At 50.2% G+C, this 24,696-nt stretch overlaps 2 protein-coding genes across 2 annotated transcripts; both read right to left on the bottom strand.

The window, feature by feature from the left end:
- Window positions 1-4,686: 4,686 nt before the first annotated feature.
- Window positions 4,687-18,878, bottom strand: LOC133629204 (DNA-(apurinic or apyrimidinic site) endonuclease-like). The gene is made up of 6 exons (XM_062019864.1): window positions 18,847-18,878; window positions 13,611-13,734; window positions 10,982-11,168; window positions 9,023-9,540; window positions 5,766-6,117; window positions 4,687-4,820 (listed from the first exon to the last, which is right to left on the bottom strand). The coding sequence occupies exons 1-6, from the start codon at window positions 18,876-18,878 to the stop codon at window positions 4,687-4,689; spliced, it is 1,347 nt and encodes a 448-aa protein (XP_061875848.1).
- Window positions 18,879-20,507: 1,629 nt separating this feature from the next.
- LOC133629203 (ubiquitin carboxyl-terminal hydrolase 42-like) lies at window positions 20,508-23,865 on the bottom strand. The gene is made up of 10 exons (XM_062019863.1): window positions 23,679-23,865; window positions 23,131-23,241; window positions 22,948-23,044; window positions 22,732-22,799; window positions 22,506-22,576; window positions 22,121-22,203; window positions 21,760-21,871; window positions 21,311-21,451; window positions 20,993-21,093; window positions 20,508-20,589 (listed from the first exon to the last, which is right to left on the bottom strand). Exons 1-10 carry the CDS (start codon window positions 23,863-23,865, stop codon window positions 20,508-20,510), a joined length of 1,053 nt encoding a protein of 350 aa, XP_061875847.1.
- Window positions 23,866-24,696: the final 831 nt, after the last annotated feature.

The raw sequence follows: 24,696 nt of genomic DNA, 5'->3' as shown, positions 1-24,696 counted from the left end.
ATAACCCCGTATCTGCTCGTGGTTGTGTTCTAATGTTCAATAGGGCCAGTGGTATACATTTTACCCATGATAATTTAGTTTCTAACATCAGTTTAGTTAATTGTTTCTTTATTTCTCCATTCATCCTTTCTACCCGCCCTGAGCTCTGAGGATGATATGGGGTATGTCTTTCCCACTTTATTCCCAACGCATTAGCTAAATCCTGAGTTATTTTCGAGGTAAAGTGCGGGCCTTGATCTGAGTCTATGGTTTCGGGTACCCCATATCTCGGTATTACTTCTTCAAGCAAAATTTTTACTACAGTTTGGGCAGTCTCTCTCGTAGTTGGGAATGCTTCCACATAGTGTGTGAGATGATCCACCATCACCAAAAGGTATCTTATTCGCCCCACTTTAGGTAGTTCTGTAAAGTCAATTTGTAGGCTTGAAAATGGTCTTTTAGCTAAGGGTCGACCTCCGGGAGGTAATTTCCTCAAGTTACTCCGATTAACTCGTAAACAGGTAGGACAACTTTTGGTGATGTGTTTGGCAATGTCGTGCAACCCAATAGTCATATATTTGGTTGCAAAATGATCTGCTAGTCCTTGAGCTCCCCAGTGTGTACCTTGGTGTAGTTTATACATAATTCTTTGGGCTACTGCTTTGGGCAATATTTCCCGCCCATCCTGGGTTATCCATTTTCCATTGTCCTTAGACAATTCCAATTTCTTTAACTTGTCCTCTTCTTCGGAGGTGAAGACTAATTCCGTGTCCTCCGTTAATCTATCCTGCCTCTTCGGGTTTTCCCTTAAAAGCATTTCTCTAGCTGCTGCTCGCTTAGCTTCCCGATCTGCTGCATTATTCCCCCTAGTTTTGAGGTCCGTTCCTGTTTGATGGCCTTTTAGGTATACTACTGCTATTCTTTTGGGTCCCCTCAGGGCTTGCAATACTTCAATTATCAATTGCTGGTGAACTAACCCCTTCCCTTGTGAGTTAATTAATCCTCGTTCTTCCCATAATTTTCCAAAGGTGTGTACTACCCCAAACCCATATTTGGAATCAGTATATATCGTTCCCTCCTTCCCCTTCAAAAGTTTTAAAGCTCGAAGGATGGCATACAGTTCACAGGCTTGTGCTGACCAGGACTTATCCAAAGCCCCTGATTCCACTACTTGTAAGTTTGTGCCCCTTATGATAGCGTAACCTGATTGACGTTTTCCTTCTACCACCCGGGAGGATCCATCTACAAATAACTTTTCTCCTTCATCTAATTCTTCTTCTTCTAAGTCAGGCCTAATTTTAGTTTGTTCTTCAATAGTTATCAAACAATTATGTGTCAAAGGTGTTTCTTCTACATTCCCAAACAAAAAGGTAGCTGGATTTTGAATAGCAGTTGTTTCTAAGGTAAAATTTGGTGCTTCTAATAAAATTCCCTCATATTTTAGGAGCCTAGTGTCTGATATCCATTTGTCTGCCTTTTGCTGCATAACGCTCCTGATATTATGGGGAGAATAAACCTTGAGATTGCTATTAAAGGTAATTTTCCTAGCCTCTTCGACTAATAACGCGCACCCAGCTAACATTTGCAGACACGCAGGCCATCCTCTGCTTACGGGGTCCAAAAGTTTCGATAGATACGCTACAGGTTTCCTCTTATCTGCCCATTCTTGGGCTAGTACTCCAAAAACTATTCCTTCCTCTATATTAACAAATAAGTAAAAAGGTCTTTTTAAATCAGGGAGGCTTAAAACTGGGGCATGCATCAGACTCTCCGTTAGTTCCCTCAGTTTTTCTGTGTCCTCCTGAGTCCATTTCATCCACCCATCCTGAGTCAGCTTTTGGTATAAGAACCTGGCCTTACTACTATAATTCTCAATCCATTGTCTACAATATCCTGTTAAACCCAAAATTTGTCTAATTTGTCTCTTGTTTTTAGGTATTGGCAATGATAGAATAGCCTGCACTCTTTCTGGGTCTATTCTTTTCTCACCTCGTTTTAAATAGTGCCCTAAATATTTTACTTCTTCTTCCACAAACTGTAGTTTGGCTCTTGAAACCTTTAATCCTTTAAGTCCCAAAAAATTTAAAAGTTTTATACTTTCTTTTCTTACTGCTTCTTCATCTTTTCCTGCTATTAATAAGTCATCTACATATTGTATCAAGGTTATCCCAGGTTCAGTTTGGTAATCCTCCAATATTTGTTCCAAAGCCTGCCCAAATAAATTAGGGGATTCTGTAAAACCTTGGGGTAACACCGTCCATCTAAGTTGTTGTTTCCTCCCTGTCTCTGGGTCTTCCCATTCAAAGGCAAAGTAATCTCTACTCACTTCATCTAAAGGACAAGCCCAAAAGGCATCCTTTAAGTCGATTACACTGTACCAGTGATTGTCCGGGCTCAGTTTACTCAATAACGTATAGGGATTAGCCACTACTGGGAACCTGGCTATTGTTCTCTTGTTTATTTCTCTTAAGTCATGTACTAAACGATAAGACCCGTTTGGTTTCTTTACCGGTAAAATTGGAGTATTATAAGGGGACATACAGGGTTCCAGTAGTCCCTGTTTGATTAGCCGGTCGATTTCTGGTTTCAGCCCTTTTCTCCCTTCCAAAGACATTGGGTATTGTTTTATTCTTACTGGCATCTCTGGATTTCTAATAGTGACCTTGAAGGGAGTAATTTCTAATCTTCCAGCGTTGTCAGGATTATACCATACTTCAGGGTTGATCCTTTCCTCATCTTCCAATCTCAAGGGGCACAACTTAATTTGGATTTCCTGTTCCACCACTGTGATTTGAATACCTAATTCTACAATCATATCCCTTCCTAATAGGTTATAATCTGATTCGGGTACTAATAAAAAGTCCCCAATGCCCATTTTGGAGTCTGATTCTACCATTACCTCTTTTATTATCTTAACTTCAAAAGGTTCTCCTTTTGCTCCCACTACTGTGGCAGTTTCTCTAGATAATTTACACCCTTTAGGTAATGACTGGAGTGTAGACCTTTCAGCTCCAGTGTCAACCAGGAAAGTAATATCCTGGCCCTGGGGACCCACCTTCAATTTTATCAAGGGCTCTCTTCGATGTTTCTGGGTCCCCAAAAGGTAGAGCCCCTGACCCCCCTAATCCTCCTTAAACTCCTTCTCATCCCTGATCCGCATCCGACATTCCTTCTTAAAGTGTCCCTTTTTCCCGCAATAAAAACACACCTTCAAGTTTTGTTTATCTTGTCCATTCCACCTGGATTCCCTTTTGTCTTGCTTGGGTTTCCTATCCATCTCCCGGCTTTCACGCATTGCAGCCACCATTATTCGGGCTTGTTTCTTATCTCGCTCTTCCTCCCTTCTCACATATACCTTTTGGGCCTCTCTTAGCAATTCATCTAACTCCCTATCTTGCCAATCCTCTAATTTTTGTATTTTCTTTCTAATGTCTTCCCAGGATTTGGAAACAAAGTGTACTTTCAGTACTGCCTGTCCCATTTGTCCATCCGGATCCATTCCTGAATACAACTGAAAGTTCTTTCTTAGTCTCTCCAGCCATTCAGTGGGGGTCTCATCTTTTTTTTTTTTGTCTTTCGTTAAAAGCTTTGTTAATATTCTGTCCCCTTGGAACAGACTCCCTGATCCCTTGCACAATTATTGTTCTGAGATCTTGCATATGCACTCTATGGGCCGGATTCTGATGGTCCCAATTAGGGTTTTGTAACGGCCATTTTGTATCTGCTGCCGGCCCTTGCGCGTGCTGCGTATCCCAGATGCGCATTCCTTCCCTTCTGATCATATTTTTCTCTTCTGCTGTAAATAAGATGTTCAATATAGATTGCAGTTCTTCCCAAGTGTACATGCTGGGTCCCAAAAATTGATCTACCCGCTCGGCTACTCCAAGTGGATCTTCCAAAAGGGATCCCATTTCTTTCTTAAAATCCCTAACATCCCCCGAACTTAGAGGCACCGATATAAACCCTATGCCAGGTTGGGGTCCCCCCATAGGCATCTCTCTTAAGGGATATAAACCCTTCCTGGTCCGGCTTCGGGTTACCGGTCCTGTATATTCGGGTTCGTCTGAATCTGAATCTGTCCCTGCTGGTGCGCTCGGAGGAGCCACTGCTGCCTGTACTTGGGGTGGGGGTACATAGGGTGGAGGTGCCACTAAAGCGTCATCTGGTTTACTTCCCTTTTTCTTACTCTTATTCCCTTTTGGTATTTCGGAGAGCTTAAACAGAAATACCTCCGGTCTCTCCACCCACACCCTAGCGTAATGACTCTCTTCTTGGGTACAGGGGGGTATTTTGCTATTCACCCAAATATTTAAGGCTTGTCTTACCCAAAGTTCTGAAGAACCGAATATAGGCCAAAACACCCTTTTAGAAATTTCCTTCCCTCCCCATACTTCAACGCAATATTGAATCATTTTGGCCTTATCCTTGTCCTGCGTGCCTGGAAAATGTCGCCAGTTTTCTAACACAAACCCTAAAGGGCTTTCCCTAGGTACTGGAGGGAGTTTTACCTCGGCAGGGGGCTTACTCTTCCCCTGTCCCATTCTTCCGGAGTGCTTTCTTTCCGCGCTCCGGGATCCCACAGGGGCTTGCCCTTCCCCTGTCTTATTCTTCCGGAGTGCCTTCTTTCACACAATTCCTTTCGCTTCCCCTGGTTCGTGGCCCAAGCCCTCGCGGGTCTGTGGGAACCGCACTACTGAGGGTCCGCACTCACTTGGAGAGTCTGGCTGCCAGCTCTCCTCTCATGCACATCACACAGTCGCACTCCGGGATCCCAACCCCCGCCCGGACGGATCCCGTATTACTCACGCGCCCTGGACCGTCGTCCCGCGTCTTCGTCCGGACTTTGTGCACAAAACTTTTAAGGGGGTTCCCCGGGCCCTTAATTCTTCCGGAGTGCCTTAATTGCACTCCGGGATCCCCTTTGCTTTCTCTTTTCTTTTTTTTGGGGTTCGTCGGTCGGGGTCGAGGGTGGATTCCAAGCACCGGGGCCACCAAATTGGTGGGGCGCCCCCCCTAGTGACTGAGAATCCTCCCCTACGGCCTCCGATCCGAGTCACGGCACCAAGCTGTTATAAATGAGCACAATGGGCCATTTAAGCCAATTAAAACCAATTTATTAACACAGAAAAGAAAAAGCAAAGCACAGCGCTGGGCGACAGGGGGAGTCACCGCTCCACCAACTGCGCAACGAGAGTCGTTCTGTTCCTCCTTTTATACTCTCCTCCACGTCACCCCTCTAGCGTCCTTCCGCGCATGTCCACCCAGTTGCTAGGGGTCGTTTTCTGCCTCCGGCTGATCGTTGATGAAGGCCCCAGTAGTCTTCCTTGGTGTCCTTTGCTTAAGTCTGAAACTCGGAACAACTTGTAGTTGATTAGTTCAGTAATGTTTATCTTTTGCGGTTTCTCAACTTCGTAAACTATCACAAGGTTGCTAGCCCTTGGTTAACTATTTACAATATATTCTTTCCTGTTTCTAGTGAACAAAAAGTCATGTTCCCATCACACTCGCGGCTTAATAAAGCTCTTAATTAACCCATTAACCCTCGGAGCCTTACTGGGACTAATTAAGGGGGGGGGCACTTCATTCACCAGAATCACCGCGGAGCTAATTAACGGTGGGGGGGAGTTTTCGGAGCCTAACGACCTTCCCCCGCGCCTTAATTAACCCTTTAATTAGCGATTAATTAAGTCGCACCCCCCCCCCGGGTTGAATGGAACGGTGCAGCGGCTGGGCGGGGCCAAGCTCCGCGGCGCCTCGCCATCTGATTGGCTGAGGCGCGGACAGACGGGGGCGGTGGGCGGGGTTAAAGCGCGGTGTCTCCCCTCCCGGCAGTGGCCGCGTCCACCATGACTCGCTTGTCCCGGTCCCGAATCGCTTCGGTCGCCAGTTCCGGCTCGGCCGAAGGCGAACGGGGCCGGAGCCGAACCCTGTCCCGCGGCAGCGTCGGGGGAGGACCCGGGAGCCCTTGATTCGCCCCTGCCCCGGTAACGGAGGGACCGCCCGAACCGCACCCGGCGGCGCTTCGGCTCCTTCCGTCCCCCCCTCGGGTGTTTCCGTCCCCTCTCGGGTGTTTCCGTCACCTCTCGGGTCCTTCCGCCGCCGCTTAGGCAATCGGATCCTTCCGCCTAACGTCCGGATCTAGACGGGAGGGGCGCTGGGAGTTACTGGGAGGGGGGTTGAGGGTTAGTGGGAGGGACTGGGAGGGGGTTTGGGGTTACTGGGAGCGACTGGGAGGGAGTTGGGGGTTACTGGGAGTCATTGATAGGGGGTTTGAGGGTTACTGGGAGGGACTGGGAGCGACTAGGAGGGGGTTTGGGGGTAACTGAGAGTTACTGGGAGCTACTGGGAATTAGTGGGAAGGGGTCTGGAGCTTACTGGGAGCTACTGGGAAGAGGTTTGAGGTTACTGGGATTTACTGGGAGGGGTTTGGGGTCACTGGGAGTTACTGGGAGGGGGTTTGGGGTAACTGGGAGCTACTGGGAGGGGCTTTGGGGGCTACTGGGAGTTACTTGGAGGGGGTTTGGGGTAACTGGGGGCTACTGGGAGGGAGTTTGGGGTAACTGGGAGTTACTGGGAGTTACTGGGAGGGGGTTTGGGGGTTACTGGTAGTTACTGGGAGGGGGTTTGGGGGTTACCGGGAGCTACTGGGAGGGGGTTTGGAGGATCCTTCTCCCCCAGAGCCGGATCTAGATGTGCCCCAATGGGATCCCTCCGCCAATGAGGTTTGGCCCCTTTCCCCGTGGATCCTTCCGCCACTCAATAAAAGCTGCCGCTCCAGTGTGTCAACTGGGTTGAACTGGGGAGACTCTTGCATCCAAACCCCACCAAACTGGAACTCTTACACACCAAGTTGCACCAAAACCTCACTTTTTCCTCTCGGAAATGCCTCAAAACCCCACTTTTCCTCTCAAAACTCCACCAAACCCTACTTTTCCCCTCAGAATTGCCCCAAATCCTCATTTTATCCCCCAAAATTGCCCCAAAACCTCACTTTTTCCCGCAAAACCCCACATTTCCTCTCAGAATTGCCCCAAAACCTCATTTTATCCCTCAGAAATAGCCCAAAACCTCACTTTAACTCCCAAAACTTCACCCAAATCACACTTTTCCCCTCAGAATTGTCCCAAACCCTCATTTTATCCCCTCAAATTTCCCCAAAACCTCATTTTATCCCTCAGAAATAGCCCAAAACCTCACTTTTCCACTCAAAACTTTACCCAAATCACACTTTTCCCCTCAAAACTCCACCAAAACCCCACTTTTCCTCTCAGAATTGCCCCAAACCCTCATTTTATGCCTCAGAAATACCCCAAAACCTCACTTTTGCCCTCAAAATGTCACTCAAATCACACTTTTCCCCTCAGAAATACCCCAACACCCCACTTTTCCCCTCAGAAATACCCCAAATCCTCACTTTTCAGCTCAAAACTCCACCAAAACCCCACTTTTCCCCTCAGAATTGCCACAAACCCTCATTGTATCCCTCAGAAATACCCCAAAACCTCATTTTATCCCCCCAAATTGCCCCAAAACCTCACATTTCCCCTCAAAACTCCTCTTTTCCTCTCAGAAACACCCCAAACTCCCACTTTTCCCCTCAAAACTCCTCCAAAACCCCACTTTTCCCCTCAGAATTGCCCCAAAACCTCACTTTTCACCTCAAAACTCCTTCAAAACCCCACTTTTCCCCTCAGAATTGCCACAAAAGCTCATTTTATCCCCCCAAATTGCCCCAAACCCCCACTTTTCCCCTCAGAATGGATGTGTGGCCTACCCAGACTCTGACCTTTGGCACTGGGAGGCAACTGGGAGGCAACTGGGAGGGAACTGGGAGCAGCTCCTGCTCCGGGCGCTGATTGAGCGAGGAGGCGCCGAGTGCTGATTGGTTGCTACGGGGGTGGAGTCTGCCCGGCAACGGGACTAAAGAGAGATGATTGGCTGAGAGGCGGAGCGGCGTCTGGGCGGCGGGGGGGGGAATGGGAGGGAACTGGGATGAACTGGGGAGGGACGGGGAGGGAACTGGGGAGGGACGGGGAGGGAACTGGGACGAACTGGGAGGGCACTGAGAGGGAACTGGGAGCAACTGGGATGAGCTGAGAGGGCACTGGGAGCAACTGGGAGGGAACTGGGAGCAACTGGGATGAGCTGGGAGGGCACTGAGAGGGCACTGGGAGCAACTGGGAGGGAACTGGGAGCAACTGGGATGAGCTGGGAGGGCACTGAGAGGGAACTGGGAGAAACTGGGAGGGAACTGGGAGCAACTGGGATGAGCTGGGGGGGACTGAGGGGGCTGGGAGCAACTGGGAAGGAACTGGGAGGGAACTGGGAGCAACTGGAATGAGCTGAGAGGGCACTGGGAGGGAACTGGCAGCAACTGGGAGGGGACTGGGATGAACTGGGAGGGAACTGAGGGGAACTGGAGGGAACTGGGAGCAACTGGGATGAACTGGGAGGGAACTGAGGGGAACTGGAGGGAACTGGGAGCAACTGGGATGAACTGGGAGGGAACTGGGAGGGGACTGGGATCAATTGGGAGGGGACTGGGACAAATTGAAGGGAACTGGGAGGGACTGGGAAGGGGTTTTGGTTTTTTATCCCACTTTCAGCCAATTTTGACCCATTTTTGACCCCATTTATTCCATTATCCCCTAATTTTATCCCACTTTCAGCCATTTTTAACCCATTTTGACCCATTTTGACCCCATTTATTCCATTATCCCCCAATTTTATCCCACTTTCAGCCATTTTTGACCCATTTTGACGCATTTTTGACCCATTTGGACCCATTTTTGACCCATTTATTGCATTTTCCCCCATTTTGACCCATTTTTGACCCATTTATTCCATTATCCTCCAATTTTATCCCATTTTCAGCCATTTTTGACCCATTTCCCCCCATTTTCAGCCATTTTTGAGCCATTTCCCCCCATTTTGCCCCATTTCTGCCCCATTTCCACCCCATTTCCCCCCATTTCTGCCCCATTTCCCTCCATTTTAACCCATTTTTGCCCCATTCCCGCCCCATTTTTGCCCCTCAGCCTGCCCCCTCCAGCGCCAGGTAGATCCCCACGGGACAGTGGTCGCTGCCCTGGGCCCGCTGCTCGATCCTGCTGTCGCACAGATCCTTCCTGCCCCTCTGGGACCACAGGCAGTAATCCAGCCTCCAGCCCACGTTCCTGACCCTGGCCCCGCTCAGGTAGGTCCAGAAGGTGAAGGCGTTGGGCAGCGAGGGGTTAAACACCCGGAAGCTGTCGAGGAAGCCTGCCCCCAGCAGCTCCCTGAACGCCTTCCTCTCCTCCCACGTGAACCCGGGGCTCCTCTTGTTCCCCGACGGGTTCCTCAGGTCCAAGGGCTGGTGGGCGACGTTGAGGTCGCCGCAGATGGCGACCGGTTTGGACCGGTCCAGCTGGGACACGAAGGAGCAGAAGCGCTCGTCCCAGGCCTGCCGGAAGCTCAGGCGGCCCAGGCCTCGCCCGGAGTTGGGCACGTAGATGCAGACGACGCGCAGGGCAGGGAACTCGGCCGTCAGCACGCGGCCCTCGGCATCCAGCTCGGGGTCACCTGGCAAGGGGACACACAGACGGGGATAAAAAGGGGCTTTAGGGGCCCAAAAAGGGGCTCTAGAGGCCCAAAAAGTCACTTTAGTCCTCAAAAATAAACTTTAATGGCCTAAAAAGGCACTTTAGTGGCTCAAAAAGTCACTTTAGAGGCCTAAAAAGGGGCTTTAGAGGCCGAAAAAGTCACTTTAGAGGTCAAGAAGGGGATTTATTGGCTCAAAAAGAGGCTTGAGTGGCCCAAAAAGGGACTTTAGAGGCCTAAAAAGTCACTTTTGTACCTAAAAAGGGACTCTAGTAGCTCAAAAAGGGGCTTTAGTGGCCCAAAAAGTCACTTTAGTGGCCAAAAAGGGGCTTTAGAGGCCTAAAAAGTCACTTTAGAGGCTCAAAAAGTCACTTTAGAGGTCAAAAATGGGGTCCAGTGGCCTAAAAATATACTTTAGTGGCTCAAAAAGTCACTTTAGTAGCCAAAAAGGTCCTTTAGTGGCCAAAAAAGTCACTTTAGGGGCCCAAAAAGGGGCTTTAGAGGTCAAAAAGGGGGTTTAGAGGTCTAAAAAGTCACTTTCGTAGCCAAAAGGGACTTTAATGGCCTAAAAAGACATTTAGAAGCCTAAAAAGGGGCTTTAGAGGCCCAAAAAGTCACTTTAGAGGTCAAAAAGGGGCTTGAGAGGCCCAAAAAGTCACTTTAGTGGCCAAAAAGTCCCTTCAGAGGCCCAAAAAGTCACTTTAGAGGCCTAAAAAGTCACTTTAGAGGTCAAAAGGGGGCTTTAGAGGCCTAAAAAGTCACTTTACTGGCCAAAAAGTCGATGTAGAGGCCCAAAAAGTCACTTTTTGGCCCAAAAAGTCATTTTACTGGCCTAAAGAGTCACTTTAGAGGCCTAAAAAGATGCTTTAGAGGCCTAAAACGTCACTTTCGTGGCTTTAATGGTTCCTGAGGGCCCCAAATGGCCACTTAAGGCCTCAAAATGGCCACTTAAGGCCTAAAAATGGCTCCTGAAGGGCCCCAAATGGCCACTGAAGGGCCCCAAATGGCACTTAAGTCCTCAAAATGGCTCCTGAGAGCTTCTGGTGGCCATTAAGAGCCCCAAATGGCCACTTAAGGCCTCAAAATGGCTCCTGAGAGCCCCAAATGGCCACTTAAGGCCTGAAAATGGCCACTGAAGGCCCCAAATGGCCACTTAAGGCCTCAAAATGGCTACTTAAGGCCCCAAATGGCCACTTAAGGCCTCAAATGGCACTTAAGTCCTCAAAATGGCTCCTGAAGGCCCCAAATGGCCACTTAAGGCCTCAAAATGGCCACTTAAGGCCCCAAATGGCCACTTAAGGCCTCAAAATGGCTCCTGAGACCCCCAAATGGCCACCGAAGGCCTCAAAATGTCTCCCGCGAGCCTGTGGCAGCCACCCAGGGCCTGGAAACGGCCAGCAGCGCCCCAGCTTTGGCTACTCACCCATGCCATAGGTGACAGCCAGGGGTTTGGTCCTGCTGAGCAGCCCCATGCCGCTGTAGCTGGGCTGGTCGCTGGGGCTGTGCTGGTGAGGGAAGGCCCCGAGGCTCCGCAGCTCCTCTGGCACCGACTCGGCCCCACATTTGGTCTCCTGGAGGCAAAGGACGTCGGGGGCATCGGCCTGGACCCGCTGGGGGGGGGGAAGGGAAGTTTTGGGGCAGTTTGAGGCGGTTTCGGGGCCGTTTTGAGCCCGTTTCAGGCGCCATGTTGAGTCTCTTGGCGGGCGCCATTTCGTGGGGGGGTTTTGAGGCATTTTTGGGTCGTTCTGAGGCACTTTTGGGTCATTTTCTGAGTCATTTTGCTGCCCGTTCCCGAAGGAAAACACAAAACAACCGAGGTCGTTTTATGCGGTGCTTTATTGAGGGCCCTAGGGACCTGAGGACTAGTGTCCAAAGTCAGAGCCCCCCCTTCCAGGAAATTTTACAGGGTTTATATACTTTTCAGAAGATGATTACTTCATTGTACCTACGTGCTGTTTGCTAGTTTTCATAAGGTTTATTATTACATTGTACTCTTTCATGTAATTTCTTTTAAGTACAAATCTTTCATTTTGTCTAGACACATGGTCACAAATTAACAAATATTCATCCAGCATAACAGTCCTAGGAACAGCAGATTATGTTCTACATGCTTCAACTGTCTAAAACACAGTAGATAACAACTGATAATCAGTAACAATTTAATAATTGATCAGTAACAATTTCCTAAGACATTCTTTGCTTGATTACACAGAATGTTCAACATGCTTCACTAATCCCTTTGATTCTCTAAACACAAATGTACATGGTCTATATTTCCAACTAGGCCTTTATTTAGACCTTAACTTATTTTATGCTGCCAACAATTTCTTTGGATCTGTGTTTAAGAGGTTTTTTGGGGGTCATTTTGGGTCTTTTTGAGTGATTTTGAGTCACTTTATGTGGTTTTTTAGGGCCTTTTTGCATCCATTTCTGGCGCCATTTTGTGTCTCTTTGTGGGGAGTTTCTGAGACATTTTTGGGTCATTCTGAGGCACTTTTGGGTCATTTTTTGAGTCATTTCTTTGGATCTGTGTTTAAGAGGGTTTTTTTGGGTCTTTTTGAGTGATTTTGAGTCACTTTTAAGTGGTTTTTTAACGCCTTTTTGCATCCATTTCAGGCGCCATTTTGTGTCTCTTTGTGGGGGGTCATTCTGAGGCATTTTTGGGTCGTTCTGAGGCACTTTTGGGTCATTTTTTGAGTCATTTATTTGGACCTATGTTTAAGAGGTTTTTTGGTGTCATTTTGAGTGATTTTGAGTCACTTTTAAGTGGTTTTTTAAGGCGCCATTTTGTGTCTCTTTGTGGGGGGTCATTCTGAGGCATTTTTGGGTCATTCTGAGGCACTTTTGGGTAATTTTCTGAGTCATTTCTTTGGATCTGTGTTTAAGAGGGTTTTTTTGGGTCATTTTGGGTCATTTTGAGTGATTTTGAGTCACTTTTAAGTGGTTTTTTAAGGCCTTTTTGCATCCATTTCTGGCGCCATTTTCTGTCGGGTTTTTGAGGCATTTTTGGGTCATTCTGAGGCACTTTTGGGTCATTTTTTAGGTCGTTTCTTTGGATCTGTGTTTAAGAGGATTTTTTGGGTCATTTTGAGTGATTTTGAGTCACTTTTAAGTGGTTTTTAAAGCCCTTTTTGCATCCATTTCTGGCACCATTTTTTGTCTCTTTGTGGGGAGTTTCTGAGACATTTTTGGGTCGTTCTGAGGCACTTTTGGGTCATTTTTTGAGTAATTTCTTTGAATCTGTGTTTAAGAGATTTTTTTGGGTCATTTTGGGTCATTTTGAGTGATTTTGAGTCACTTTTAAGTGTTTTTTTAAGGCTTTTTGCATCCATTTCAGGCACCATTTTTAGGCCTTTGTTGGAGCCATTTTGAGGCATTTTGGGGTTATTTTGGGCCATTTTTGGCTCATTTTAAGTTCCATTCTTTAACCAATTTTTTTATCATTTTCAGTTTCATTTTCAGCTCCGTTTTGGGCTCATTTTGACCCATTTTAGTCTCATTTTGCCCAATTTTACCTCATTTCAGGCCGATTTTGGGCCCATTTTGAGCCTTTTTCACCCCATTTTGGGGTCAAAATCCCTCATTTTTGGCCCATTTTCATTCCCTTCCTTTGAACCAACTTCTCAACCACTTCAAGACCCATTTTCAGCTCCATTTTGGGCTCATTTTGACCCATTTTGGCCTCATTTTGGCTCCATTTTGCCCAATTTTACCTCATTTCCGGTCCATTTTGAGCCTTTTTCACCCCATTTTTGGGTCAAAAACCCTCATTTTTGGCCCATTTTCATTCCCTTCCTTTGAACCAACTTCTCAACCACTTCAAGACCCATTTTTAGCTTCATTTTGAGCTCATTTTTACCCATTTTGGGCTCATTTTGGCCCATTTTGGCCTCATTTTGGCTCCATTTTGCCCCATTTTCCCTCATTTCAGCCGCCATTTTGAACCTTTTGCACCCCATTTTTGGGTCAAAATCCCCCCTTTTTGGGTCCTTTCCAGCCCCATTTCTCTGGGGCGCCCCAGTCTGGCCCAGTTTCAGCCCAGTTTAACCCACCTCCAGGCCTCCTTTCTTCACCCAGGCCCTGAGACCGTCCACGTTCCACGACGTCACCTTGAAGTTGAACCTTCGCCCGTCTTCCGTCGTGTCCCGGGGCCGGGGGGGAGGGACATACAGGTCACTGGGAGAAACTGGGAGGCCACTGGAACTTACTGGGAGGGACTGGGAAGGGGGGTTGGGGTGGGTTTGGGGTGGTTTGGGGAGGTTTGGGGTGGTTTTGGGGTGGTTTAAGGGGGATTTGGGGTGGTTTTGGGGCACTTGATGGTATGGTTTATACTGGGAGGGCACTGGGAGTTACTGGGAGGGACTGGGAAGAGGGTTGGGGTGGTTTTGGGGGGGTTGGGGTCACTGGGAGTTACTGGGAGCTACTGGGAGTTACTGGGAGGGGGATTGGGGTCACTGAGAGTCACTGGGAGGGGGGTTGTGGGTCACTGGGAGTTACTGGGAGCAACTGCGAGGGACTGGGAGTGGGTTTGTGGGTCACTGGGAGCTACTGGGAGGGACTGGGAGGGGGTTTGGCGTCACTGGGAGAAACTGGAAGCTACTGGGAGGGACTGAAAGGGGGTTTGGGGGTCACTGGGAGTCACTGGGAGCAACTGGGAGTCACTGGGAGGAGGTTTGGGGTTACTGGGGGTCACTGGGAGCTACTGGGAGTCACTGAGAGGGGGTTTGAGGTCACTGGGAGTTACTGGGAGCTACTGGGAGGGGGTTTGTGGGTCACTGGGTGTTATTGGGAGTCACTGGGAGCTACTGGGAAAAACTGGGAGTTACTGGGAGAGGGGTTGTGGGTCACTAGGTGTTACTGGGAGCTACTGGGAGTCACTGCGAGTTACTGGGAGGGGGTTTTGGGTTGACTGGGAGCTACTGGGAGCTACTGGGATGGGCTTTGGGGTTACTGGAAGCTACTGAGAGGGGGTTCTGGGTTACTGGGAGTGACTGGGAGCTACTGGAAGGGACTGGGAGGTGGTTTGGGGGTAACTGGGAGTTACTGGGAGCTCCACCAGGCCCGTACTGGTCCGTACTGGTTTATACTGGCGCCTCTCACCCTCTATAAGTCTATAACTTAACCGACAACATGTGTCTTTTCAATGGGAGATGAGGAGAAAAAGAGTGTGGGATTGAAGATAGCTCCCACAGGAAAGCAGCTGCAAATGTGACACCGTGCTGACTGATAGACTGCATGGGGACCTTCTTACTACTGTAGCTGGGGTCTGCCTTCCTGCTTTCTTGTAGCTGCCATACGCAGTGGTATAACTTCTACCGACAGCATATATTTTTTAATATGAGCTGAGCAGTCAAGGGGAGTTAGATTGGAGATACCTGCCACAGGAAAGCAGCTGCAAATGTGACACAGTGCTGGCTGATAGACTACATATGGACCTACTTACCACTGTAGTGAGGGTCTGTGTACCTGCTTTTTTGTAGTGCCTAGACGCAGTGGCGTAACTTCTTCTCAAATCATATATTTTCAAAGGGAGCTGACGAGGCCAAGAGTGTGGGATATTTGATAACTCCCACAGGAAAACATCTACAAATGGGACATAGTGTTAGCATTGTTTGAGGGGGAGATGTTGGGGCCTGGGCTATAATGAATTTATGCAGTCAGTCAGAAATGGAGAAAGTTAGCAGTTTGTCTTTGAATTGCCTTCTACAGCAAAAAAGGCCAGAAAGGAATGTCTGTGTGATAGCAAGCTTGAGCAAGGGGAAAACCGAAACAGCAGATTGTAACAGAAACAAGGTCAAAGCAAGACGATAGGACAGGACATTAAACCAAGCGTTGTTAGAAGACTGAATAGAGCATTCAGTTTAGCATTGTACGATTGACTGTACTTGACTAATAAATTGTAACATATGTAACTAACAATAATATAAAGGTAACTAAATGTAAGGTAAGCATAACCATAGTGTGAGAGAAAATTAACTGAAGGCCGAACAGATGGGATGATATTTTAGACACAATAAGGCTGATGTTTTATGCACAATAAGGATGGTGTTTTTACACAATGAGGTTGGTGTTTAAGTTGTTACCAAAATGAAACTTTGAGGCCTTATGCATAGTGTGTGATGCTTAGTATTAACTATTTGCCATATATTGTAGCACATACACAGCATTTGGAAATGGTATATAAGTGATGATGATGTGACAATAAATTGGAGCTGATGCACATCAGATTGGTGTCTGGTCACTCCCGTTTCACGCAACAAAGAAGAACCCCTGCACAAAGAAAAAGAAACCCTGCAGAACAGGCTGCCCAGAGGGCTTGTGGAGTCTCCTTCCTTGGAGAACTTTAGCACAAGCCTGGACATGTTCTTGTGTGACCTGATCTAGGTGAACTTGATTCTGAGGGAGGGGGTTGGTCTAGATGATCTCTCATGGTACCATCAAACCCCTACCATTGTAGGATTCTATGATGTCACACAGTCTGCATGCAGTACCCAGATGTGCTGTGATGTCACAGAGCACTGTTGCAGCATCCAGAGGTGATGTGATGTTATAGAGCACTGTTGCCATGCCCACGTCTGCTGTGATGCCACAGTCTCGTTTCAGTGCCCAGATACTATGTGAAATCTCAGAGCACTGTGTGTCCAGTGCTCAGACGTCCTGTGATATCACAGAGCAGTATTGCAGTACCCAGATATGCTGTCATGTCACACAGCTCTGCTGCAAAGCCCAGATGTGCTGTTGCGTTACACAGTCCTGTTGCACTGTGCACATGTGCTGTGATGTCACAGAGCACTGTTGCAGTCCCTAGTGATAGGACGTCACAGAACCCCATGGTAGTGTCAGGATGTGATGTGATGTCAAACACTCTTGTTGCAGTGCCCAGATCTTCTGTGATGTCCTACAGCCCCGTTCCAGTGCCTAGATATGCTATGATGTCACGGAGCAGTGTAGCACTGCCCAGATCTGCTGTGATGCGACACACATCGCACATCCTCTGCAATGACCACATGTACTGCTATGTCACACAGACCTGTTGTATATGTCTAGATGTTCTCTGATTTCACACGCTGCCTTGCAATGCCCTGATGTGTTGTAATGTCACAAAGCCAGATTTACAGCCCTTTTGCACTTCCCAGATGTGATGTCACTCAGAAGTGCTGTGGTGTCACAGAGTCTCACTGCAATGCCCAAATGCCTTGGATGTCACACATTTCAGTGCCCATGGGTCCTGTGATTTTATAGGAAACTGTTGCAGTGCCTACATGTGCTTTGATGTCACAGAGCCCTGTTACAGTGCCCAGATGTGCTGTCATTTCAAACAGCTCTGCTGCAAAGCCCCGATGGGCTCTGGTGTTACACAGTCCTGTTGCACTGCACACGTGCTGTGATGTCACAGAGCACTGTAGCTGTGTGCAGTTTTGATACGATGTTATAGAGCACTGTTGCAGTGCCCAGATGTGCTGTCATGTCACACAGCCCTGCTGCAAAGCCCAGATGTGCTGTTGTGTTACACAGTCCTGTTGCACTGCACATGTGCCATGTCACAGAGCAATGCTGCAGCGTCCAGAGTTAATGTGATGTTATAGAGCATTGTTACTGTGCCCACATCTGCTGTGATGTCACAGAGCACTGTAGCAGTGCCCAGATGAGCTGTGATGTCACACAGCCTCTCTGCAATTCCCACTTGTGCTGCAATGTCACTGAGCCCCGTTGCAGTTCCCACATGTGCTGTGATGGCACACAGCCCTGATTGACGGGTGCGCGGCGGCCAATCGCAGGCAGCGGTGCCTCAGGGAGGGCGGGCCCAGCCACAGCTGTGGCAGCCCCGCAGCCAATCAGAGACATCAGCGCCTCAGGGAGGGCGGGCCCAGCCCAGGACAGAGTGACAGCTCCTCAGCCAATCAGAGAAAATGCTGCCTCAGGGAGGGCGGGCCCAGCCAGGGCAGTGACAGCCCTGCAGCCAATCAGAGGCGGCCTCGCCTCAGGGCACAGAGGGAAGGTGAGGCCAGGGAGCCCAACATGGCGACAGGGGAAGAAAGGAGAGGAAGGAGGAGAGGTCACTGGTGAGGGATCAAACTGAGGCCTCCTGCAGAGCCGGCCTCTGCAGCACCCTCCCCGCTGCTCTCCCCACTGTTCTGCTACAGCCAGTGTGTGTCTGTGGGAAATGATTTGTGCCCAGTGTGTGAACCTAAAAGGTTTGAAGCCCCTCTGGTGTGATGTGTGTGAGGAAATCAGTGTCCAGGGTGTTTGAAGCCCCTCTGGTGTGATGTGTGTGAGGAAATCAGTGTCCAGGGCGTTTGAAGCCTCTCTGGTGTGATGTGTGTGAGGGAATCAGTGTCCAGGGCGTTTGAAGCCTCTCTGGTGTGATGTGTGTGAGGGAATCAGTGTCCAGGGTGTTTGAAGCCCCTCTGGTGTGATGTGTGTGAGGAAATCAGTGTCCAGGGTGTTTGAAGCCCCTCTGGTGTGATGTGTGTGAGGGAATCAGTGTTCAGGGTGTTTGAAGCCCCTCTGGTGTGATGTGTGTGAGGAAATCAGTGTTCAGGGTGTTTGAAGCCCCTCTGGTGTGATGTGTGTGAGGGAATCAGTGTTCAGGGTCAGGAGAAATGTGGGTAATGTGTGTCAATATTCTCCAATATTTGTTCAAGGTCAAAGCTTGGGTTGATGGTGACATGCCATTGAGGAGAGAAGAAGAGATTTGGCAGGAATGTGCCAGAAACCCTATAGCCTGAAAAAATCAGCCTGGCCTCAAGTTAGCTTGAATTGTGGTGATCCTAAAGAGACAGACAGAATTGGTCAAAGGATGGTTAGAAACTGATAGAAGAGATGGAAGTTGTCAAAGAGATAAGAGCCAATGGAACTAGAGTACAGAAATGTAGGCAGGGGCAGGAGGAACAGCCCAGCAGCTGCGGGGGAAGATTGCAACAGGCCTTGTGAATGCGTGGGGAACAAATCTCCAGGGTTTTCATCATGAACTGGCAGCAAGTGTGTGTGTGGGGGCCTCAGACTCTCACATCTCCATTGAGTGAGGTTGTTGCAAATGTGCTGGGGCAGAAAAACTTCTCTACACCAAGTCAGATCAGCAGAGATATCCTTTATGTGACGATGCGCCGGGGACACGGGATGGTTCCCAAAGAGGCTGGAAGCTCCTCGCTTCTGCTGCCATCGGTGCAGGGAGGGAAGGCCCGTGCAGGAAAAAGCCCCCGTGATCCCTTGTGCCCTGCAGCGCTGCTCCCGAGGGCCACCCCCAGCGACTCCTGGAGGGCCGCCGGCGCGGCGCTGCTGCCGTACCGCAGCTGGGCAGGGTCCCGGCACAGCTCCATCCGTGGCCTCCGCCGTGGCTCTGAGCCATGTTCAACGGGGGCCCTTTGTCCCTGAGGGCTTTAGTGCAGCACTTGGATGGTCGTCTCCATCCGGCAGATTTCCTCTTGTCCAGTCTAGGGGGAGTTTGCGACTTGGTGGGCACCTGGCACCCAGCCAGGGCTAAAGCAGCACGTTTGATCACAGCCCCGTGCTGCAGAGCTGCTCCTCCTTCACTGCCTCCGCTGATGTTTCTTTTTGGCAGCCCTGAATATGAGAAACACATTGAACGTGATCCTGAAGGGCCCTGGAGCTACTTTGTTCCTCGGGGCTTCATCACAACATGGAGGACTTGCTCTCCTCTTTCTCCTTGCTGAGCTGCAATAATCAGTGAACTCCACGAAACGGCTGCGGAGATCACGGCCCTGCGTCGCAGATCTGCTGCTCTCTCTCTGCATCTGCTGAGTTTCCTCCTTGGGTGTGGGAACCCCCATGGAGGGGACCTTGGAGGACCCTGGAGCTGTGTCATTGCTGGGAGCATGGCCAAGAATGTCAGGACTGCTCTTCCTCTTTCTCCACCTTCCTGCTGAGTGCTCATAGTCCCCGGGCTCAACGCTCCAGCTGTGATCACCGCTGCCCCACTGTGGGGATCTGCTGCGAGCCCTCTGCCTGGCGCTGCTGCTCTCATCGGGGGATGAAGGGCTGTGTGTGTGCTTCTGTCTGTGTCTGCCTGCTGTCTGCTGACCAGACAGCGCAGCACCAATGTGTTGGCCGAGGCCTGAGCAGTGGCATTTCCCGCTGCTGGGTGTCTGTGGCCAGGTGAGGTGCAGACGGCCTGCACGTGCCACTGGGGCAGCTGCCTGGCTTAGCTGGCTTCTGCTGGCTGTTGCAGGGGAGCTGCTGCCCCGTGCAGAGTGCACTGCCAAGTCCTGCAAAGAGAGCTGTGAAAAGGTCCTGTCCTTTGCTCCTGAAAGGACCACAACTGTGGGGACTCTCCAGAAGCTGTGTGAGGGGACAGCTCAGGCCCTCCCAAAGCCTCCCCTGGAGGGGGAAAGAAGGGTCAAAGGCCAACAAGCAGGATGCATCTAGGTGGGATGCCTTGAGAGAGAGAAGAGTTGTGGCTGTCAAGAAAGCTGCAGCGTGGGAGGGTGAAGAGTTGCAATGCAAGAGCCCAGAGAGAAACCCACTGTCCCTTTGGCGCCCTGAGCCACCTCACCAGAGTTACCTTGGTGTGTGAAGGCAGACCCCGTGCTCCTACAGAACCTGCCTTCTGGGTGCTAGACTGCAACAGCCTGAAGAAGGAAGAGATATATAATGCCATGATGGAGGAAGAAGCTCTTTCTGAAGTTTTCAAATCAGAGCTCCTGGGGAGAAGAAAAGACAAAGGATCTTGCTTTAGGGCTGTTCTGGACTGTTGAGTCATTTCCTTGGAGCAGCTTCTGCGACAGAGTGAAGACTTAACCAAGTCTACAAATGGGAATTGTGATTGGGGTCTTGCCACCAGTTCTGCCCCTGTCACAGCACGTCCTCATCTTTCTGCCCCCCACAGCCTCCATTCCTTAGACACATAGAATTACAGAAGGGTTTGGGTTGGAAGGGACCTGAAAGATCATGGTCCAACTCTCCTGCCACATGCTCTGGGCCACTTTCCTCTAGAAGAGGTTGATCAAAGCCCACTCCAACCTGGCCTTGAGCACCTCCAGTGAGGAGGTATCCACAACTTCTCTGAGCAACCTGTGCCAGGGTGTCAGCACCCTCAGAGAAAGAATTTCTTCCTAATATCTGACATCAATCTTCCCTCTTTCCACTTAAAATCATTATTCCTCCTCCTATCACTACCTTCCCCAAGAAAGAGTCTCTCCCTGTCCTTCCTGTAGGCCCCCTTGAAGGGCTCTTCTCTACATTAGCCAGCTGCAGAGAGTAGACAAGTAGAGGCTGACAGCATGGCAGCAGCCCAAAGTCCAGGAAGGAAAGAGGAGGACTGCGGTGGGAGAGTTCAAATTGCTCAGCACTGAATGCTACAGGGAGTTAATTAGCTAATTGTCTCCTAGGACACTCGGGAGGGATAAGAAGAAACACAGCAAGACTGGGGAAAGGAAACATATTCTGGACACATTCTTGTAAGACTTGCCATTACCTGACATAAAACAGTAAATAGGCTTGCTGCCTCTGAACTGTATTGATGTCACAAGGATTCACAGACTCATCATCCATCTTGTACCACTGCCCATTGCCAGCCTGTGAAGAAAGACGTTGCTGTCTGCAGAGGAGCTGCAGGGTTTCTCCACAGAGACACCAGCAGACAGCTGTAGGAGCAAGAGGAGGACCAAGCAAATCCAACCCAGCTCCTAAGGAGTCCTTCTCCCCCCAGACCTGGGCTGCCAGGAGCCCTGCCCTGCCAGCTGCTCTTCATGGCACACGTCTCTCCCCTGCTGGGAAGGCTGTTGCTCGGTACCTTTGTGTAGCAGAAATAGTGTCCCGAGTCACACGTGGAACCGGCGTGCACCAGGACAGCGTATAAGCTGTAGACGAGCGGCTCTGCAGGCACCTCGGACATGTAGGGCCGAAGATCCAAGCGCTCAGGGTACCCCACAACCTACAGAGAGACCAAGAGGGATCAGAAATTATCCTGAACTACTAGATGCAATAGCCCCCAGAACGTCATGGTTTGGGTGTCAGCAAACTGCTCTGGGCCAAAGCCGCCCTCTCAGAGCAGAGGAGATGCTCATCTCCCCACGGGAACTCTGGTCTGCCCACGGCAACTCTCGTGTCCCCAGCAGTCAACGGCAAGAACCGAACATCAGCAACGTGTGCAAGAGCATCCTGCTTTGGGGAACCTGCTGCTCCAGGGAGGACCTGCTGCTCCAGGGAGAGAAGGTTGTTGCCCTCCAGTTGTGTACATGCCTTGCAGATCTTCCTGCCAGTGACAGCGTCAAAGCGTTTCAGGCACACTGTGAGAACCCTGGGTGCACGATGGACTGTGACCCTCTTGGAGACGGCAGCCAGCTTGTCACACCTTGGAAGCAAGCACAGAGACCAGTGCCTAAATGCACCCACTTCTCCCCCAGGAAGGCCAGGCAAGCGCTCATGGCTTACACAGCCTTGTGTCACTGTCAGCCTTAGTCAGTACCAGAAGGCCTCGTGACAAACAACCTGCCTCTCACTCCTGTGCAAGAAACCTACATGACAAGGCAACTTCTGCTGGAGGCCATGCAGCACCTTCACGGCAAACCTGCTGTTAAGATGGCATCAAGGATCATCTTACCTGCTACAGTGAAAGCAGTTTCCACCATCCAGCTGCTCTGGTTTCACAAAGTCCTTCAGAGCTGTGGTGACAGATGAGGCTGCCTGGAGGAATGAGAAAGGAGAGCCCTGGACTTGGAGCAACACCCTTGCCCAAACACTTACGAGAAGGTGACAAGGAGCCCCAGGCAGCTGACACAAAGGAGACCCCTTGGGAGCCCACAAGCAGTGTCCAGGGGAGGCAGAGAGAGGGTATTCTCCTCCCCAGAAAGACACAGCCGTTCTTCTTCCCACGCGCCACCAAGCTCTCTGGTGTTCACAGCACACGTTGTTGAGCCAACTGCATGGATTCCAGAAAGCAGCAGGGGCCTTGGGATACCCTGGAGTGCAATGATAAAGCCTCTTACCTTTATATCCACAGGGACATCCAGGAAGGCCTCATAGGAATCAGAAACTGCATTGCAGCTCAAGCATGTGACTGGAAGGCAAGGGAAAAGGCTCAGCCATAGGGCAGGTCGAGCAAGGCTGCCAGTCCTTCCTACCCACTATGCCAGTCATACCAGCAGCTGTTCCTCACCAGCTGGCAGAAGGACACAGACAATCCCAAGGAGAGTAATAGTCATGGGAAAGTACCTCTGGATCTCATCTGTCCTCCAAATATTTGATGGATGATGGTGGTCTCTTCAGAGGCGGCGTCCAAGCTGGAAAGAAACAGCAAGGGCAGAGAGTTACCAGCTGCGTGGGACTGGCTTTGTCTGAAAGCCCTGAGAGTAGGGTTTCCTTGATGAGAGCCCATCAAGGAGCCCAAAGGGGCTGGGAACGTGGGAAAGGCCGTTTGCTTGTGCTTACTCGCTGATTCCTCTCAGACAAACTTTCTGCATGGCATCGACAGCAGAGCGTAGGAACTCGTGGGCATCTTCCTGCCTGCCCCGCTGGAATTGTTCTCCTATCACTAAGAAAGAAGTTAGTAGTTCTCTCCTCCAAGAAGGGAACAAAACCTCTAAAAGCAGCTTCTGCTGTGAAAGGACTTACGTGGAAGGACATTGATGAAAGCCAAAGGCTGGAGCACCTTGCCTGAGGAATGCAGGACCATGTTAGCGTGGGCTTCCATTCTGCACATCATGCAGAAACCTTGCTGAAGACCTGAAGAGGGAGAGAAGAGGGAGGGCAGGAAGCTCAAGTCAGCCAAATCTCCATAGCAATGGGAAATCCGTCTGAGACCTGGGAGCTGTAAGGAGTCTCCACTCCTCCCCAGGTGTCAACATCCCCAGGAGCCCTGGACAGTTTAATGACTAGAAAACTTTCTTGAGAGAGATGCCAAACTGACACAAGTGTCTGTGCAACCTGACAAGAGAGTGGAAGTGAGAGGAACAAGAGAGCCAGGGCTAGAAAGAGGTGCCTTTCTGAAGAGGTGCACATCTAGACGGGAAAAGAGGCTTCTAGGCTTGAGTGTTCCAAGCACAGCAAGTGGTGACTTTGACCCAGCAGGGCTGCTTTTCTCCTCAATCAAATGCCAGGCTCTGGGAGCCCTTGAGAAGTGCCCAGGGGACTGCCAAGGAGATGTTCCTGCAAGTACTCACAGGACTGGCTGTGCTCCCGAGACAGCAGGTAGTTGGCCAGAGGCGGGGTGTGCGTCAGGCACTGCAGCACGGAGTTGAGGAAGCACGTGTTGCCCATGTTGTAGAGTCCTGCTCCAATGCTCTGTCCTGGCTGCCAGTCCATGCAAAGCTTCTCCGGGGGAAAGAGGATCCGTTCTGGTGGAGCCATTCCCTCGGCAATGACTGCACAGAGATGGAATTTGTCAGAGGATGTGACCACACTCTGACATCTTCAAGGCACATTCAAGGCTTCTGACACTGTCTCCCACAACATCCTCATCAGAAAGCTCAGGCAGTGTGGCTGGGATGAGAGGACAGTGAGGTGGATGGAGAGGTGGCTGAGTGACAGAGCCCAGAGGGTGGTGATCAATGGCACAGAGTCAAGTTGGAGGCCTGTGGCCAGGGGAGTTCCAAAGGGATAGATTCTGGGGCCAGTCTTATTTAACATCTTCATCAACCACCTGGATGAGGGGACAGAGGGACCCTCAGCAAGTTCCCTGCTGGCACCAAACTGGGAGCACTGGCTGATTCCCCAGAGGCTGTGCTGCCAGAGAGTGGGATCTCTACTGGCTGGAGAGTTGGGCAGAGAGGAACCTCCTGAGGTTCAACAAGGACAAGGGCAGAGTCCTGCAGCTGGGAAGGAACAACCCCCTGCACCAGGCCAGGCTGGGAGTCGAACTGCTGGAGAGCAGCTCCAGGAGAGAGACCTGGGAGTGCTGATTGATAATAAACTGAATATGAGCAGCAATGTGATCTCGTGGGCAAGAAGCCAATGGCAGCCTGGGGGCATCAAGAAGAGTGTGGCCAGTGGGACGAGGGAGGTTCTTCTCCCCCTCTGCTCTGCCCTGGTGAGGCCTCATCTGGAGTCCTGTGTCTAGCTCTGGGCTCCTCAGCTCAAGAGGGACAGGGAACTGCTGGAGAGAGTCCAGCGCAGGGCCAGCAAGATGATCAGGGGACTGGAGCATCTTTCATATGAGGAAATGCTGTGGGACCTGGGGCT

The sequence above is a fragment of the Colius striatus genome, unplaced genomic scaffold (genome assembly GCF_028858725.1).
Source record: "Colius striatus isolate bColStr4 unplaced genomic scaffold, bColStr4.1.hap1 scaffold_34, whole genome shotgun sequence".
Taxonomy (NCBI): domain Eukaryota; kingdom Metazoa; phylum Chordata; class Aves; order Coliiformes; family Coliidae; genus Colius; species Colius striatus.
Note: the sequence above shows the minus strand (reverse complement) of the source record. Positions and strands in the feature narration are given on the sequence as shown.

What these genes read in the sequence shown, in the direction of transcription:
- LOC133629203 (XM_062019863.1), bottom strand. Translation starts at nt 23,865, where the DNA reads ATGGCTCCACCAGAACGGATCCTCTTTCCCCCGGAGAAGCTTTGCATG. An exon ending in AGGACAGATGAGATCCAGAG is followed by an intron (nt 22,577 to 22,731) that starts GTACTTTCCCAT and finishes CTTGCCTTCCAG; the next exon opens with TCACATGCTTGAGCTGCAAT. An exon ending in ATGTCCCTGTGGATATAAAG is followed by an intron (nt 22,204 to 22,505) that starts GTAAGAGGCTTT and finishes TCATTCCTCCAG; the next exon opens with GCAGCCTCATCTGTCACCAC.
- LOC133629204 (XM_062019864.1), bottom strand. Translation starts at nt 18,878, where the DNA reads ATGGAGCTGTGCCGGGACCCTGCCCAGCTGCG. An exon ending in CGGGACCCTGCCCAGCTGCG is followed by an intron (nt 13,735 to 18,846) that starts GTACGGCAGCAG and finishes AGTTTCTCCCAG; the next exon opens with TGACCTGTATGTCCCTCCCC. An exon ending in GGCTGTCACCTATGGCATGG is followed by an intron (nt 9,541 to 10,981) that starts GTGAGTAGCCAA and finishes TCCCCTTGCCAG; the next exon opens with GTGACCCCGAGCTGGATGCC.